General features: G+C 35.1%; 1 protein-coding gene across 3 annotated transcripts in view; it reads left to right on the top strand.

Annotated features, from left to right (window-relative positions):
• Positions 1 to 15,746, top strand: part of ERC2 (ELKS/RAB6-interacting/CAST family member 2) — a 437,668-nt gene that overhangs the window by 323,616 nt on the left and 98,306 nt on the right. Inside the window, exon 19 of one of the 3 annotated variants that reach the window (XM_031555549.1) lies at positions 4,095 to 4,160. The exons of the other annotated variants lie outside the window; for them this stretch is intronic. Within the exon in view, the coding sequence (XP_031411409.1) occupies positions 4,095 to 4,121 (27 nt within the window). The 3' untranslated portion in view covers positions 4,122 to 4,160. The remainder of the gene's footprint in view (positions 1 to 4,094; positions 4,161 to 15,746) is intronic. 3 annotated transcript variants of the gene reach the window in all.

The following is a 15,746-nucleotide window of genomic DNA, read 5'->3' as shown; positions in this document are numbered from 1 at the left end:
ATTAATCAAAAAATGCTTGATTATAGTTTATTGTTTGAAAGAGCCATAGATTAATGATTCTGTAGGATACACACTGATATGAAAGACTAAGCATTCTCCTGGAAGCCTCTGATCCAATATTAATAAATGATAAGGCATAAATGCAGCTTTTATTTTGCTTCACAATATGTAAGGAGTGAAAAAATAGTAATGAACATCATTTGTCTGAGAACATCAGTGGAGACCAAACTTCAGCTTCTTGATAGAGCAGTTCGCTTATAAAAACAATACTACCTATGTGCCTTTTATCCAGAACATTTGGGTAGTTGTGAAGATCTGTACAGAAAAATCTCTAAATGAACTAAAATACTAAACTACTAATTACTAAAATAATTTACACCATTAAATATTCCCAAAATGTCACAGGCAGAATAATGACGAGAATAGTTGAGAGTCTTATGTCTTTTATCGAATCCACTGCAAAGAGATAGTCCAGGCTTGAAAAAAAACCTGACTGCCTAACAGGAAATCAATGAGTTTGTTAAATATTCCATGCAGATCTTATATTTGTACATTTTGTTTTCTATTATATTAAAAATTGACAGCACATACTATAAAATTATCTCCCTTTTTGTAAATGAAAATGAAAGCTGACATTCTCTCACAGCTATAGGAATTTTATTTTTTTACCGAACTCTGTAATCAACCATCAAGTATTTTGAGGTTAGAGCATTACCTGGCACAAATACATGACATCATTATCTAAACAATAATAGAGCATGTAATAGGCTTTCATAATTGAACTAATAAGTTGGTGACCTCTACTTAAGATAGTGGAAGTCTTAAATGCTATTTTTTTTCTGTAAGTAATTAGTGCGTGGAATTGAAAATGAGTTATGAACAGAATTTCAATGGCAGACATTAAGCCAGAGCATTTTATAAGTAAAAAAAAAAAAATTAAGACATGACAGTATGTTGAAGCTGGTTTTGGGCTGCTGTTAATGTTCAGAATTTAAAATCCAGTGAGCATTTTGTTCTGGGATTTTTTTTATTTTTATCTTTATTTATTCTTTTTTTCAGTTGTCCATCAAAACAGCTCAGAGTACATAATAATTCCTTTTTATGAACTTACGAATCAGTAAAATTGGAAAAATTGATGGGAAAGGATTTTTGTTAACTGTATATGTTAAAGATGAAGTGGATCATGATCATAATTTGGACCTGACCTGACCATTCAATAATTTCTTCATTAATTCTATAATTTTGGGAAAAATATTTTGAGTACTGTTAGACACACTTTCTATAACATGTCTTTCTAGACATAAAAATTTCCAGTCATACAGAACTAATGTGCTACTGAAAAATATGTACCATATATTCAGTCTATGTCCTGTAGATATCTATCTAGTTTTGTTTTGTTTTGTTTTGTTTTTTCTTCTCTGCTAAAGAACTTTATTTTCTGTATGTGTTACTTAATAGTGATCATTAAATATTTTCTGAATGACCAGATAGGTTGAGTCTCTTGGCTCTCACTGCCAAGCTTAGTTTTGAGTAATTCTGTAGCTGTTTCCTGATCTGGTTAGTCTTTCGAATATCCAGAAGAGTTATGACACAAACACCAGATGTGCAATTCTAATAATGGTCTCATGCTGCTGCACAGAGATGTAGAACATTTTTTATTTATCTGTCTGTATTTGTCCTTGTTCAACATCGTGTAAAGGTTTATTTTTACCATAAGCCCTTTTAAATATCACTGATCTCAGATACAGTTTTCTGTCTTCTGGGTTTGCTCTATATTTTTTCAAACGATAATACTGTGCAGAGGATTTCAGTCACATGTGTGAATGCAGCTGATAACATTTATTCAGCTAATCCCAAATAACTTCATGTTTTGAAGCAGTCGTTCTCAGCCATTTCTATCGCACTACGGGACTACAGAGTATGTTTGGGATGAGAATAGGTGTCTGCAGGTCTCCTTCATTCTTCAGTGACATTCTTCTGTATAGAGCTAATTTTGTTGACAATGCCCTGGGAGACACAATCGAACACTTTACAGAAATCTCAACATATTTTTTCAAAGCTTGTACCTTATAAAAAAGTCTCTATGTAATTAAATGACATAGAAAGTTATTTCGACAGGACCAGTACTCAGTACAAGAATGTTGATTGACATTAACAAGGCTCCAGCTTTTAATTTATTGCTTATTGTATATCAGGATCAGCGTCAAACAATATAGTCTGTTATTTCAAGTAATGCTCTTTAAAAGTATTTGACAATACTTGATTTTTCATCTTATTTAGAAGTACCAAAAAGAAAGTTTACGTGGATAATTGAAGTAGAAATGAATATCTGCTTATTGGAAGAATTGTAATGCACTAAAAAGCAAAACAGCTGAACATAGTTAGGAGTCATTTGGAAACGTAATGAGTTGCCCATTTTGTTGATTTCAGCTGTTTTTAAAAGTATCACCACAGATTAACCTAATGTGTTCTGTTAGTGAAATAGGATCAAACCACTCAGTGGAAAAGAAACCCTTCAGTCTTTCTTCAACCTTTACTCTGAGAAAGCCCTTGTGAACTTCAAAGTCAATTCAATTAACATTACTAGCCTGAAAAGCAGTAACTCCTGCAGAATTCTGGGGAAAGGACTTGTATTTTCACTCAGGCGAATCCAGCTAATTGGACGTTTTACAGAATCTGTCCCCTTTTTTTTCCAAAAAGAATTAGGAATATTCAGGGCTTACTGCATCTTTGCTTTATGTTGTAGTTGTGCAGACCATAGAACCAAGACTTGTTCCAAGTTAACTGTAAAAAATTTATCCACATTTCTTCTGTGTTAAATGATAGCTAAGTTTATAGTGGACTGTCAGATTTCTTTACTTAATTCAGCAGTATGCAAGACATCTATCTTAACATCTGGTTTTTAATAACAGTTGACATCTGGGAGCTCTTTTTTTTATTCCAAGAATGGACTAGGAACGGTAGTGATACTGGCAGTGTATATTTTCAAGTTAAAATTCCTGTCTGCTTCAATCATAATTAATTACCATTCATTTTATTTAGTTTTTAGATCTAATTAAGTGCCAGCAATATGCTACGTCAGCTAACTTTCAAAGTTTTGAAACTACGGAATTACCTTTTTTTTTTTAACAAAATATTGAGGAGTTAATTTTAAGGATATTTAAAATGATAAGACTTTTTTTAATTTTGAAATGCTGAGTTAAACATGACACATGGTGCACCTCTGTTCTAGGAGCTTGGTATCACATCAGCATTTGGCACACTATAACTACATCGAGATATACGCACTGACGTCTATGTGTGCATCATTGTAAAATATGTACTCTTCAGTAAATACATCCAGGGAAGGATGTTTTACTCTCTCGATTTGGTTCATGTTTTTCCTTTCCTTTTTAACTTCAAGTTTATAATGAACGTAAAATATTTCTTTCTCCCTTGAGTATATCTACAGTAAAAATAGTCCCCCTATTTAAAAACAAATAAAGTTGCTATGATTTTTTGTACTTGTCATTTATGTGAACTAACATAAAAACTGTGAATAAGTGATGTTAATGATGAAAAAATGGAATAAAGGATAAAAACTGTCTGTAAACAATGTGCAGTGTTTAAGATTTGCTTAAAAGATAGATTTAATTAACAGCATATTAAAAAAGTATACTTCACTAACAACAGATTTTTCTAATTCGATAGCACTTTCTGTATCTTTCAACCAAACAAAATGTAAGACAATTTGATTATAGTAATTATTTATTTATTTACTTACAAGGTTTAATCTGTTTCTGCTGTCATTGTTGGTTTGAATTGCGTGCAGTTAAAAAATAGATAATCTTTTAATATTTAATCTCATAATCTACATCCTACACACTGTCTTAACTGGGTGGGAAAAATGTTTAAGTCATTGTTTTTGGTTGCTATAGATGCAAATTCTTGTTTATTAACACAGACTTGTTCATTTGCTTTCACTGGCTTACATTAAAAAAAATATGTTTTAACAGGCAAGAACAGTGTCTTTTATGTGCACCAAAGTAACTAACCTTTTCTTCTTTCATTCCAATGCTAACATCTCTGTGCATCTCCTAATGTCTGGCACACAGGATGATGAGGAGGGTATATGGGCATAGCCATTCCTATAAACCAAAGTTCCAGTTTTATTTTGAGGGGTGAGAAACTTTTTTCTATCTCTTTCAAGTTGCATTCTACTTTGTATTGTTTTATTTTAAACTGCATGGAGCTGTATGTTACTCAACAAGTGTGTTTGTGAACTGTGTAAAAACGTTTTCTCCTTTGCAATGAACGATGAGAAATTATGATGCGTAATGGTCTAATTATTTAACCTTTTCATACCCCGTTTTGGTTAAAGATGTTGGCAGGTGTGAAACTTTAAGGGAAGTCTATTTGTCTCTGCAGCTGCCCTGCAGTTTGATAAATGAGAATTTCTTTAAACTGGTATTAATTTGCTGTATCATCTTGAAAATCCCTGTAAGAATACTCAATGTCTTTTCAGAATTAATATGAAAGTTTGCTACTTAAGAAAACTTGCCACAGATTAAGGGTATGATTTTAATGGAATATAGCTTGCAGTATGTATGGAAAAAATATTCAGTTAAAATGTTTAATTGAAATTCCAATTCTTATTAAGCAAAGGCTTAATAAGAAAAGTATGACCTTTTTATTAATTATGAACATGACATACATTAACTTGACAGTGATGTTTAAAAGTAAGAAATTGCAGCTTATTTTGTCTCTTTCAAGTGTGAGTAAATGCTTCATGGTCACTTTGTCTCAGTTATTGATCAGTGCACGTCCACTCTCCTGGTGCTCACCTCTGGGCTGTCAGTAATCTGCTGCAGCTCACAATTCCTGTGGGCCCTTAACAATGCCAAGGACAGCACAAGAGTACCAGGTGTGGTGCTTCCCTCCTACAAAACACTCTCTTGACACTTCCTCTTACTGGAACAATTCTTAGTACAGTGGGACTGTTCATAGGAGCAAAATCTATTCACATTAGTGAAGATTAACGTGCAAGTGACTAACATGTTATTAAAACTGTCATACTTTACTCTTTATATTGCTTTGGCCTTTGTCACCCCGAGCAGAAGACTGTATGATTTGTTTTGCTTCCACTGATGTTATAAGCCATCCTACGAGCCACTCAAATTACATAACAGGAATAAAATTTCCAAAATCGTTTTTGTTCTTATTGGTAACATTTTTGTTTTAAATAAAACGTTTTTATACTTGCTGTTTAGAGCAGTTGGAAGATGATGCAAAGTTAGTGATATCCATAATCATTTGCATTTTGTTTTAAAAAATTAAGCTGCTGAACATTTTTATCGCAGACAAATTTAAGATTTGGCAACTGTGAAATAAACAAATGGGTACTGTGATGCTATTAACAGCTTCAACATGAAGAAAAAAGCAGGCTTGGTTTATTAGTATTATTAGTATTATTATAAGCCTTTTTTTGTTTTTTTTTTATACTTTCTGATTTTGTTTTAAATGGCAGTCTCATACAGGTTGTATGCACAGATAGCCTCTGAGTTTGGGCACACATAGAATCGTAGTCATGGAATTGTTGGAAGGGTCCCCTAAAGGCCATCCACTCCAACCCCTTTGCTTTCTTCTTTCTTGAAATTAAGCAGCCATGAAACAAGTCTGGAATTGTTCTTTTTCACATAAAAATGTGAAAAAGGTTTATGGGTTTTCTTAGTGTTGTGTTTTAAGCAATTAGCAAATTCTGTTAACGGGGCTGCATGATATTTTAATGACAGCTTATGGTGCTTTTTAAAAGTAATGTAATTTTCAGTGGTTTGCCATCATCATTCATTTGTTTGGAGGATAAATCTTTGTTTATTTTCCTGACCCATACATATTTCCAGTTTAAAAACAGGCGTTTCTCTCTGACTCTTCTGTTCCAATACCAGCAGAATTTATCTGGTATCTCTATATACCTGACCATTGACAAATACATTCTTTACTGTTACCTTTCAAGCAGAGGAGACTTGCAGAGGCTATGCAAGTGGGAGACAGAGTGCCCTGTGCTGATGGGCAGAACTATCCCTGGGCTAGAGCAGCATCCCTAGTGTGGGAGTGGCTGCCACAGGGTGAGAATTCACAACACAGTTCAGAGGGTGGTGACACAGTGGAACAGGTTGCCCAAGGAGGCTGTGGATGCCCCATCCCTGGAGGCATTCAAGGCCAGGCTGGATGTGGCTCTGGGCAGCCTGGTCTGCTGGTTGGCGACCCTAGCATAGGGTCATAACATAGCAGGGGGGTTGGAACTAGATGATCAACATGGTCCGTTTCAATCCCTTTTTTTGGGAAAAAAGGAACATTAGATCAGAAACATATAGAAAGTTTTGTGAGGTGATTCATTTTTTTAAGAGAGATAATTAAACACAAGATCATAATGTATTTTGGTAGTGATTCTAGATGACATCCTCACCTCAGATAAATCCTTTTGTGTATGTTCAAATGTTCTGTACTGATGGCTGTATCAGACACTGCCTCATTTTGCTGCATGAGTACTCAGATCTGCGCTCTGGCCAAAACACCCCTGGAACAAAGCCAGTGCCCTCCCATTGCTCTGCCTCTGAGTGGTGCCAGATAATTAATTCTACACGTTTCATATTGTGAAGATATACTCCCAAGGCTTATCTTAGAATGATATATTAACAATGGGGAGAGATTTGCATGTAACAGATGCTCTGCAGCTTGACCGTATCTTCCCTTTCTACTTTTTGTACACGAGAAGTAATGTTTTAACATGCTTTACCTTTTGGTTAGGCCTGGCTTGGTTAGGCTGATGGATTGGATGATATCTGATGGTCTTTTCTAACTGAGCTATTCTGTTTGGTCAGGTTTTCTTTCTTTCTTTTTTTTTTTTTTCTTCTTCACAGTTGGGAGAAGTATCAATGAATGTGAACAATTATTCTCTCAAGGAAGGGTAGAAGAAAAATCTTCATTTGTTCCCTCATTTGTTAGGAACTTCCTTTGCCAAATTTTGCTCTGATTGTCAAAAAGTAAGCAGAGAGCTTCTGCAGCCTTTAGATATTGTTTTCTATGTATTTTCACAGTAATCCCTGTTAACATTTTAAGATTTAACAAATTCATTTTCAAAACACCATTTTATAATAAAGTTATTGTTGTTTTTAATTTAAGATGGAGAAATGAGGCACAGAGAATGGTTTGTGATTGAACAGTCAGGAAATTTTAAGGGATTTTCAGGAAATGATCCCTATCCTTTTAAGGCTCAGCAAGTCCTTCTTTCAAGAGCATTTTTCTATACCCTAGCTCTTGAAGGCCACTTTTTCTCCTGCTGCAGATAATCTTCCTTTGCCAACACACTGCATTTTCTTCTTTGAGCATCTTAGCTCAGCAAGGAAAATAACATCATGTTGGCTCATGTATGGGAACTGTTGATCACGGCCTGAACCTCTGATTGACCACCTGAGGCAAGCGATGAGTCAGCCACGGGAGCACAGGTGAAGGCAATTCACCTGTGCTACCAGAAGGGGTGGAGGCTGGCTACACCTCTCCTAGATCCATTTAAATGCTGACATCCATCGAGGAAGGATCTCTTTCTGGAGGTCGTTCCTTGTGAAGTTTACTGTGGGCCTATGACACTAGTGAGCATTTCCATTTATTTTGATTATCTTTCTACTGTGATACTCTTACTAAGCCTAACCTCTGTATACTTATTGATTGTACACCCATTGATTGTACAGCTCAGTTTAGAGATTGACACTTCTTGCCCTGTAGATTTGTGTCAGGTGTGTTGTTGTTGTTTTTAATGCGGTGGATTGTTTGCATATGGCTTTTTCAGTTTCCGAGTCAGAGCACTGTAAGTATTTGCCATTCATTTTTTTTGAACATTTACTGCCTTATAATTATACGCTTGGACTATATTTTTAAAGCAGGCATGAGGTTCTGCTGTTGATATTTTCAGATTTTGATTGTGGTTATCATAGTTGTTTGTTTGTTTGTTTTAATGGAAGTTGGCCTCTAGTTACGAATGGAATAGATACGTTATTTTTAAAATGTGACAAATGCCGATTTTCCTTTCTGGTTACTTTATTTCCATGTTTTGCTACAGAAATAGCAGCCTCAAAAATTTCTGGGAATGTTTTCAGGTAAGGTGTGGTAGAAGTGACTGTTATTTTCTATCTTCATTCACCTTTTGTGTTGAAAATTGCCAGAAAATAACTTGGCTACAGTATGGCATTTTCCCTTTACTAGACAGGCTGTAGGCTGATAGCTAGCTTATGTGGTGCTCTGAAGTGTTAATGTAATTCTTCTTGAGACTGTAATTGTTCTTCATTTTGTTTCAGAGAACAGGAAACATATAGGTGCGTAAAACATTAATTCCATTAACTCCGTGTAATTGGCCAAGGATAAGCTTAGATAAGCCTGTTTCTAAGTGATAAGCCACTTGATTAGAAGTGCTGTGTGTCCGCTGTTGCCAAAGTCTGTGCAATATTAGCATAAACAGTTGTGAATTCAGGGCAGACTGATAGTCAGGTGTGGAGAATAAATTCTGGCTGGTATTCCCCATATCCAAAAGCCTGAGTAGACTGCTATCTACTAATATTTTTACCATCTGGAATTTTATTTCATTACAACTAAGTTTGTTAAATTGTTAAAGGATATAAAGTATAATTAAGGTTCCAGAAACTTTCAGAAAAAGGAGCTGCTAACCAGATGAGACATCGTGATGTTCAAACATGAGAAAAGCTGCAGTTTAAACATAGAGGCCACAGAATTCGTGTGAGGGGGCTGTTGTGTGCAGCCCGGTCATGGGAAAAGCTCTGGGCAGATCTTGCATCTTTTTAGACATTAGAGGCAATCAGCTCTGAGACATAAACTTCCTTTGTTCCACTGGTTGAGACTTGCAGCTTGTAGGAGAGATGAGTGCTGTAAGAGATGGCTTTTCAAATTTTATGTTTTGCCTGTTGCTGTGATATTCGTGTACTGATCAATACTTGATTTAGAACAGAATTTTAGTTTGAGAATTATTTCTTTTTTAATTTGGGAAAAAATCAAATTATGGTATCTTCTATATTTGCTTTGAGTTTTGGCTATATCTGGCTTGGAAGTTGGACAATTTTGAATTTGTGCATTTCAGTGCAACCAAAGAGAATCTTCTGATCTAAGAACTTGAATCAAAAAAATGCCTAAAATACCAAAATGTTACAAGTTGGAACTTTTTTTTTATTTCAAGTCTAGTTTTGTCTTGATTTTATGGTGCTATTAGTGTTCTTTTAGGAACAATGCAGATGGTATTCATGGAATCAAAAGTAGTACCCCACTTAAGTAAGGATAGTGCAGGCTAGTCCTCTAATTCTGTTTAACAAACAAAAGTTTAAAACCACAGAAGTTGTTTTTTTTAAACTTCTTCCGTGCTCAAATACAAAAGAAGAATGGCATGAAATGATGGAGCTGTGTGGTGGCAGGATGACAATGCGCGGTAAGAGAGCCTGTTGTTCACTAAGGAGCAGACCATAGTTAAGGAGATCTCAGTGGCCAGATATCTGGTAGCACATGTAGCTGCACTGGCTGGGACTTATTAGAAACAGGATCCCTTCCCCTCTGCTTACGCCTACAGAAGGAAAGCAAAGAGAATCAGAAGGTGATGATAAGTTTTAAGTATTAAGCTGATAAAGCAGTCTGTCATGGGTAACTGAATCCACGTGACTTTCAGAAAGTAAGATTCATGGCACAGCTGAGGTGTGCAGGTAGAAGGAAAGTGCTTGGTTTTTTTTGTGTGTGTTCATCTTCCGACTACTGAATTAGAGCAGACCTGAGAAAAACAATTAGGGCTTTTGTCCTTGTGTGTCAGTAACACAAATCAACACAAAACTTGTTATTACAGTATCATGTTTGTACAGTAACAGAGGCTTCATTCTTGTCAGATGTGAAGTAAGGTTGATGCTTTAGAAGATGTTTAGGAGTGTTTGGACCAGTTTATTGATTGTTATATCCTTAGAACTGAGTTAACTTCACTGAGCTAACCTGAAGCTCGTGAAGGTCTGAAGCTTGTGCATGGTGGCAAACAGAGGGTAATGTTTTAGCAATCCAGCTTTATGATTTCAGAATTTGGATCCAGCTTCTGAATGTAAAGCCTGTAATTCTAAACCTTTGCCTTAGTAGCCCTGATGGAGTTGGTCTTAGGAAGACATAAGTGTTATTCGGTAAAAAGTAAAAAGCCTTTCAAGCAGAAACAGTAGAGAATGGGTAGAAGAGTAAAGCTTCTCAGTTATTGCTCTGGCAAATGTTTACTGTTCACTTCTAATTATTGAATGTGTTCTGTATGTGTTTACAGGGAAAATGAGGAGAAGGCTGTTTTAAAACAAATGTGGTGCCTGGCTTTGTCGTTGTGGAGATGTGGCGAACAGCTTTCTCTCGCAGCATCCTTGCTAATAGCAATATAAAGCATAACAGCATTTGGTCACAGTGCTATATAAGGGCATGTTTAAAGACATTAACAATCAGCCATTGTTCTGCTTTATATTTCCATTATTTTATGTCAAGATTTTTGTAAATCTTTTGTGTTTTTTAATGTTTGGACATTCTGTGTAGCTTGTTTTGGAAAAAACACATTAGCTTTGAAATGAGTCTCAGTAGCATGCAAAGCAATGGAAAAAATAAGGAGCATGACGGTTTGCAGTCTTCATTTTAATTCTCTAATAGAAAATACTAGCTCTATGCTTAATTAGCGTAATTAGGATGTTGCTACATTGACTGGAGCCCAAGGGCATTTTGCATTTGTGATTTTTAGACATGATTCTTGTGTTACTGTAGCTTGGTTTTTACTGAACAAAAGGAGGAACCTCCAAGGAATGCTAACATTGCCAAATGTGGATAGATTTGTGACTAGTGTTCCTCTTTCTTGTTAAAATATTTTTATTCATAATGTAAGATCCTGAAGGTTTTTATTTTAATTAAAAGTTTAAAAGTTGTTTTGTCCTGTTTTTGTTATGTTTTTTTAAGGATGCCATTACTGCTACTACTATTTTCAGATACTAATTGTCCACAGTTTAAGGCAGGATTTTTATTAAAAGTAAATACCAATTTATTTAGCTGTGCTTATTTGGCTATATTTATTATAGCTTATATGCTGGAAATAAGTGATGTGATTGACAAATATGAAACTTCTGTGTTTCATATTAAGTAGACGATCAGTGGAGAAAATCAGCATTCTCTTTTGGGGGGGAAAAAAAAGCAAAATATCAAATCAATTTCTTAATTTTGTTACAACTCTGCTTTGGCCAAATACATTACAGAGTTAAGATCAGAAGTTGAAGCCTTGGACATACTGAAGTCAGTGGTTCTTGTTACTTATTTCAGTACTGTTTAATTGTCACTCAGATTGTCAGAATAGTTTCTTTCCTTGAATTTCTTCATGGTCTGAGTTGGAAAACATCTGTGAAAATATATATGCATATATATGCATTTTCAAAGAGACTTGCACAACCTAGATGTCTTTTATTTTACTCTGACAGGCATTTATCTTATCTTATCCTTGGTATTTATGAGGCACCAAATCACCCTCATGCCTAGCTAGAGAACTTTATTTTATAAATTCAAAAGTTTTTTGTCTGTCACTTGTATGTTAGCTGTGTGAGTGAGGCCATTCTGTCTGAACTTTGGCCTCAGCTTCTTCAGAGCAGGTGCAGAAGATGTGCAAACAGACTGAAAATGGAGCTGATGAACACAACTTCAAAGCTTTTCATGTAGTCAGCCTAAAGACAACAATCACAGGACCTGCAATCATCAGTCTTGATCTTTTTTAATCTTCCACAATAAAAATAAATAACATATTTGGACAATTTTTAACACTGTAGAATGTGAGAAAAGGTAAAAGAAGTGTGTAAAAGAAGTGTAAAATGTGTGAGGTAAAGTATGTGAAATACCAGCTAAACTTTGTTTCAGGAGTTATAGTTCTTTAATCAGAAGTTGGTTATCACTGACTTCATGATGAAAGAGAGAAATAATCTATGTACAGCTTGAAATCTGAAGATGAGCCAACATCTTGAAAAAATACTGAAACTTTGCTTCACAATATTGCATTTTGTTGGATTGCAGTTTTATAAATATTCATGTGAACATGTAAAATTACTATTTGTCTTCAAGTTAGTGAGTTTTGAGCAGTTATTTGTAAATATTAGAGTAGGTAAACATGAGACTGTCTGCACAGCATTCCTTCTGGCAGGATGTTTCTGCTGGAAGCAGACTCAAAAGACCTTACAAAAAGTCATGTAATCTAAACTTTTAAAGGTGTTTAATGCTAAAATACAAGATAATACCTAACAATTAAAAAATCTCTAGGTATTTATTTTTAGTACTGTGTGCCCTGACCTACTTAACATCAGTGAAATACCATTTGTCATTGCATGTCTCTTGATTTCCTCAAGGAAAAGCTTTGATAGGTGATGGCTGTTATCACAGTCATCCAGTCCTACCAGCCACAGGGCCCAAAGCCACTTTTGAGGCACTTTTCTGACTCACGCTTCATGTCATCCTGATGATGGTTTCTAATGCTGATTTTTCAGATCACACACATGCAGTAAACAAAACATCCCTACAGCTTCCACTGGGTGCAGTGTCAAAGAGCTCAAACAGCAGGCAGGTGCACTGAACCATCTGACTCTTTCAGGACCTGTGTGCTATTTCCATATACATTCTCTTTTTCTGACAAAAAAAAAAAGCATTGGGCTATATAGGATTGTCCAGAGGCTTGAATTTGGGCTACTTATCAGTGACTGAAGCATGATAACTTATAACTTTTTCTATAGCAGTGTGTAATATGGAAATCTAGGGAAAGTATTTATGTAATTTCGGCTAGTTTGTTATGGAAGTGTACTGAGAATGTTGCTTAGGCAATGCTAAGCTATTTATATATTTGAGCTCCAGTAACAAATATTTACGTAAAGGATGAGAAATACTTAAAGAGGACATTTTAATTCTCATTATAACTCTGTGCTGTAATTATGCATCCACTTTGACATCAGTGTTCTCATTTCTTCCAAAAATCTATTGCACTAAATGACCATTTCAAGGGAGCACTAGGCAAAAAATAACATGTGATGAAATATCCCTGCATATCTCAATTGGCAGAACCTCACTGCTTTAATTTCCTTCATTTTTGTTTGCTTTATAGACTGTTCACTGGTGAAGATGTTTACATGTCTGTTTTCCAGAAGAGAAGTGACGTTTTCATTGCTTCTCATCTGGAGTCTTTCAGTTAATCTGGCTGGCCAGATCATGTGCTCTTCTTCAGCCTGACTTTCAATTCTATCAAATAGAGCCAGCTAGCTAAACAGTTCATGTTGCACTTATATCAGATTATTAAAATCTGATTCTTTTGAAGAAAATGAGCAAGCTACTCACTTGAGCGGCTTTACTGGAATTTTTGAAAGAGTAGCAGCCTTGGAAAAGCAGCTGAAATCTTTCATCAGCACATTCAGATATAGCTGAGAATCTCTGTATACAGCTTCAGGCCATGGGCAGAGTTTGGGTAGAGCACTCCACAACCAGCTGTGCCAGTTGATGACATTATTACAACCCCACCCCTGTGTATTTATTAGATTTTTTTTTTTCTGCTAGAGACTGTTACTTTCCTAGATCCATCAACAGAAGAAATCATCAATCTCCTATCAACTTCAAGCAAACTGAGCCAGGTTAGCTTAAATAGCGACAGATGGATGTAAGCCTCTTTGTCATTATCTGTGGTGGATTAGATGGTACTCTGACACAGTTCTATCTGTTGGAAACTGTGTGTTAACATCCAGTTGACAGTTAGTGAAGAGCAGCTAGCAATGGTAACAGAATAAAGTTTAAAAACTTTATCTGGAAGAATACGATGTCCATAAAGTAAAATAAAAAGACTCTTATTGAAATAATTTCATCTTTAAAGGTTCTTGCAAAAACTTAGGTAATCAAGTTATTAAAATGATTTAAGTAAAGCCAATGCAGTTCTCTTGCTTAACTAATCAGAACCTCCTTGTTAATTTTGCAGATGTATTTTTACCAGATGCAAGCAAAGAGATCAGTAACGTATATTTTGCATTTTATATAAGAACTATAATTTCGGATTGTAAATCTCTGTTAAATTTTAGAAAAACTTTTTTTTTCTTAAAGGAGTTTGGATCAGTTTTGCAGTAAGAGGAAGCTGGGATGACTCGACTAAAAATCTGATAAATTTTGCCACATGTGGTTCCAGGACCTTAAAATGCATTACATGATAAAACTCAACTGAAAACTTTGCTCTGTATGGCAGACCTAAAGTTCTATCTGTAAGTGTGTATGAATGACTACTGATGACCCTAATGTGTCTGAAGAGTAAATCTTTATTTGTTAGAGCAATCAAAGAAGCGCAGTGCACTCACATTCTTTGCGTAGAGTTTTGTCTGCTGACCTGGCCCCTACACGTGAGCTTTTTATCAGAGTTCATTTTCATTCTAAGAATATGGATTGGGTCAAATGTAAATACTGAGGCAAGTTTTTAATGATTTGTGTATTACCTTAGCTAGGATGACTTTGATTATGGCAGCTAGAGGCTTTAGGTCTTACTTCAATTGGCTTTGTACCACTATAGGAATTTATACTTGTATAAGTAATAACAGATTCCAATGTTCTAATTGTATTCAAGCCTTTTAGGTAGAAACTATGCAGAGATCACCCTCACTTTTTAAAAAAGTTTTTCTTAATTAATGGGGTATTCTCTCCTAGTTGCAGTAATTGTGAGGAGGGAAGAAAAAAAGTAGTAAAAAAAATAAAAATTAAAGTTATTAAAAAAATTATTTATAAAAATGCTTTATGAGTAGCTCCTGAACCAGCTTTGGACTTGTCTCCAATATCATGCCCTAAAAGAATTTTTTCTTGACCTTCTAATTTTTTCTTTTCTGCCCAACTCTATGCCGATTTTAAGTATTTTATGATTGACACCTGCAGTTAGATTTAATGAAAATCCATACTATTTCACTTATTCTCTCAGAGGCTGGCAAAATTGTGGAGAAATTCATACAGACTTGGCAGCGCTCCTTTGGGAATTATTTGCCTACTGGACAATTGTTTTAAAGGATAGAAAAGTGCTTGAAGTCAATTTGCTGTTTTCCCCTAGATCTCTTTATCAATGTAGTTTTAACTTCCATCTCTTGTGTGATTGTTGTCATTTATCTTCTAGATCTTTTTCTTCAATAATAAATTGACTTTATTTCTAAAGTTGGTGGCAGAAAAATGTGTTTCTGGTGGGTAGTTAGTAGATGGGGGAAAATATTTAGAATGTGGATTGCCATTAATTTGAAGAAAAAATGATAAATGATCAAAAAAATCTGTTGATAGTAATAGATTTAGAAGTGAAAGTGACAACCAAAAAAAAAACCACCCACAACTGATTGCAAGAGAGGAGAACTTGTTCTGATAAGGCTGATTCTTTTTTTTCAGTTACATTTCTTTTCATTTGCAAATTTTTAAACTAGGAAGTGTGAATACTGCTACAAACATTGCAGTGTCTCAGAGCAACTTCTGGTTCTGTAGAAGAGAGAAAGTACTAAAACTGCATGTGAATATTCCTCAGATACAGTCTTATTGCTTGGGGAAAGCTTTGGAAAGTTTTATCTAAAAATACTCCTGTATTAGAGTCAGAAAACAAAAATCCCCCCCTTTTTTTCCTTTTGAAAGCAATGTAGCTTCAAAGAATGTATTTTAAGATAAGCTGAGTGAGAACCCTGCCTCGGTCACAGGAA

Source organism: Meleagris gallopavo, chromosome 14 (genome assembly GCF_000146605.3).
Source record: "Meleagris gallopavo isolate NT-WF06-2002-E0010 breed Aviagen turkey brand Nicholas breeding stock chromosome 14, Turkey_5.1, whole genome shotgun sequence".
Lineage (NCBI taxonomy): Eukaryota > Metazoa > Chordata > Aves > Galliformes > Phasianidae > Meleagris > Meleagris gallopavo.
The sequence above is the reverse complement of the archived record's forward strand: the minus strand, read 5'-3'. Positions and strand labels throughout refer to the sequence as shown.